General features: G+C 39.4%; 1 protein-coding gene across 1 annotated transcript; it reads right to left on the bottom strand.

Moving 5' to 3' along the window:
- Nucleotides 1–115: 115 nt before the first annotated feature.
- On the bottom strand, nucleotides 116–278 carry SARC_15830 (hypothetical protein; the record flags this gene model as incomplete). Its single annotated transcript, XM_014290058.1, has 1 exon — nucleotides 116–278. A coding segment is annotated over one exon (163 nt), but the record flags the coding sequence as incomplete, so codon positions are not given.
- Between the last annotated feature and the right edge of the window lie 889 nt (nucleotides 279–1,167).

Raw genomic sequence — 1,167 nt, 5'->3', positions numbered from 1 at the left:
TTGCCAACGTCACATACGGACAACGATACAAGTTAAATTATCACAGTATCAACATCTACTTACAGCTGTCTAATAACAAGCTACCATGCCTAAAATGTTCGCTTCTCAAACATACCCAATAGAATTTTAACCTTAATCTGTGTTTCAAAGCTTGTGAATCTCGCGGCAATCTCGCTCAGCTGCTCGGCCGAGAGAATGTTCGAAATACTTTCACCACCCCAGGGATCGTCTAGTTTAGCGTGAAGCCAGTTGTCTAGATCTCTTTGTATTGAAGACATGATGTTCGAGTTGTGCGGGGCGAGCTTCCGTGTCTATATCTATCACATGGCACATATCTGAACTCAGGTTCAGAGCCAGATGATCTGATTGACGTTATTCGTGTATATTTAGTATTCGAGGGCAAGCTTCTCACGTCAAGTGTATGTATTACCACGAGCGCGTATACCTCTTACTCTCCTCTGTCTATGTGCACGTACTAAGAGTTAACGCAAAGAAAAGTTACATTTTTATATTTTTTACCCCATAGTAGTCTCCCGCTATTTATGTATAAGTGTGCGACAGCCAGTGGTTATTATTTTGGTGATATTTTGCGGCGTCTATGAATCACTGAATTTGTGTAACCGATGACCGATCTCAGCTGGCACTATGGTACCGAACATCTTGAATTGAAGATGGGATCGATATGATTATTGAAATCATGTTTTTTTATTTTGTAGAAACAAAATTCTCAGTATAAATTAAAGTAAATACAGCAGTTGAGTTATGAGTAGGGCGAGACTCTACAACTATTTAAATATTAGTAGTAGAGAGTAGAGCTAGTAGAGACGGAGAGCAAGAGAGAGTCCGTCCACACTTATTATTTTCCACGATTCTATGTATTTCTATTCATAGCCTTCTAAATTGAAACAAAGGCTATGTTCTATTCTTCTTCTGCAATAGGGTCATGATTTATATAAAGAAGTGGGGTAAAAAGAATCTCATCCATATACACGTTGGACATCAAGATGGCATCCTTGTATAGAAATTGCAGTGTTCGACCAGTTATATGTAACCGATGGTTGGCTACTTTTGGATATTTAAAGGGGTCTCCGGTTAGTATAACTCCTCGTGTAGCTTCGCGCGGATTCATTAGTTCGAGCAACTCGAAACTTTCTTCGACTCAGAAAG

This window comes from Sphaeroforma arctica (genome assembly GCF_001186125.1).
Source record: "Sphaeroforma arctica JP610 unplaced genomic scaffold supercont1.6832, whole genome shotgun sequence".
Lineage (NCBI taxonomy): Eukaryota > Ichthyosporea > Ichthyophonida > Sphaeroforma > Sphaeroforma arctica.
Note: the sequence above shows the minus strand (reverse complement) of the source record. Positions and strands in the feature narration are given on the sequence as shown.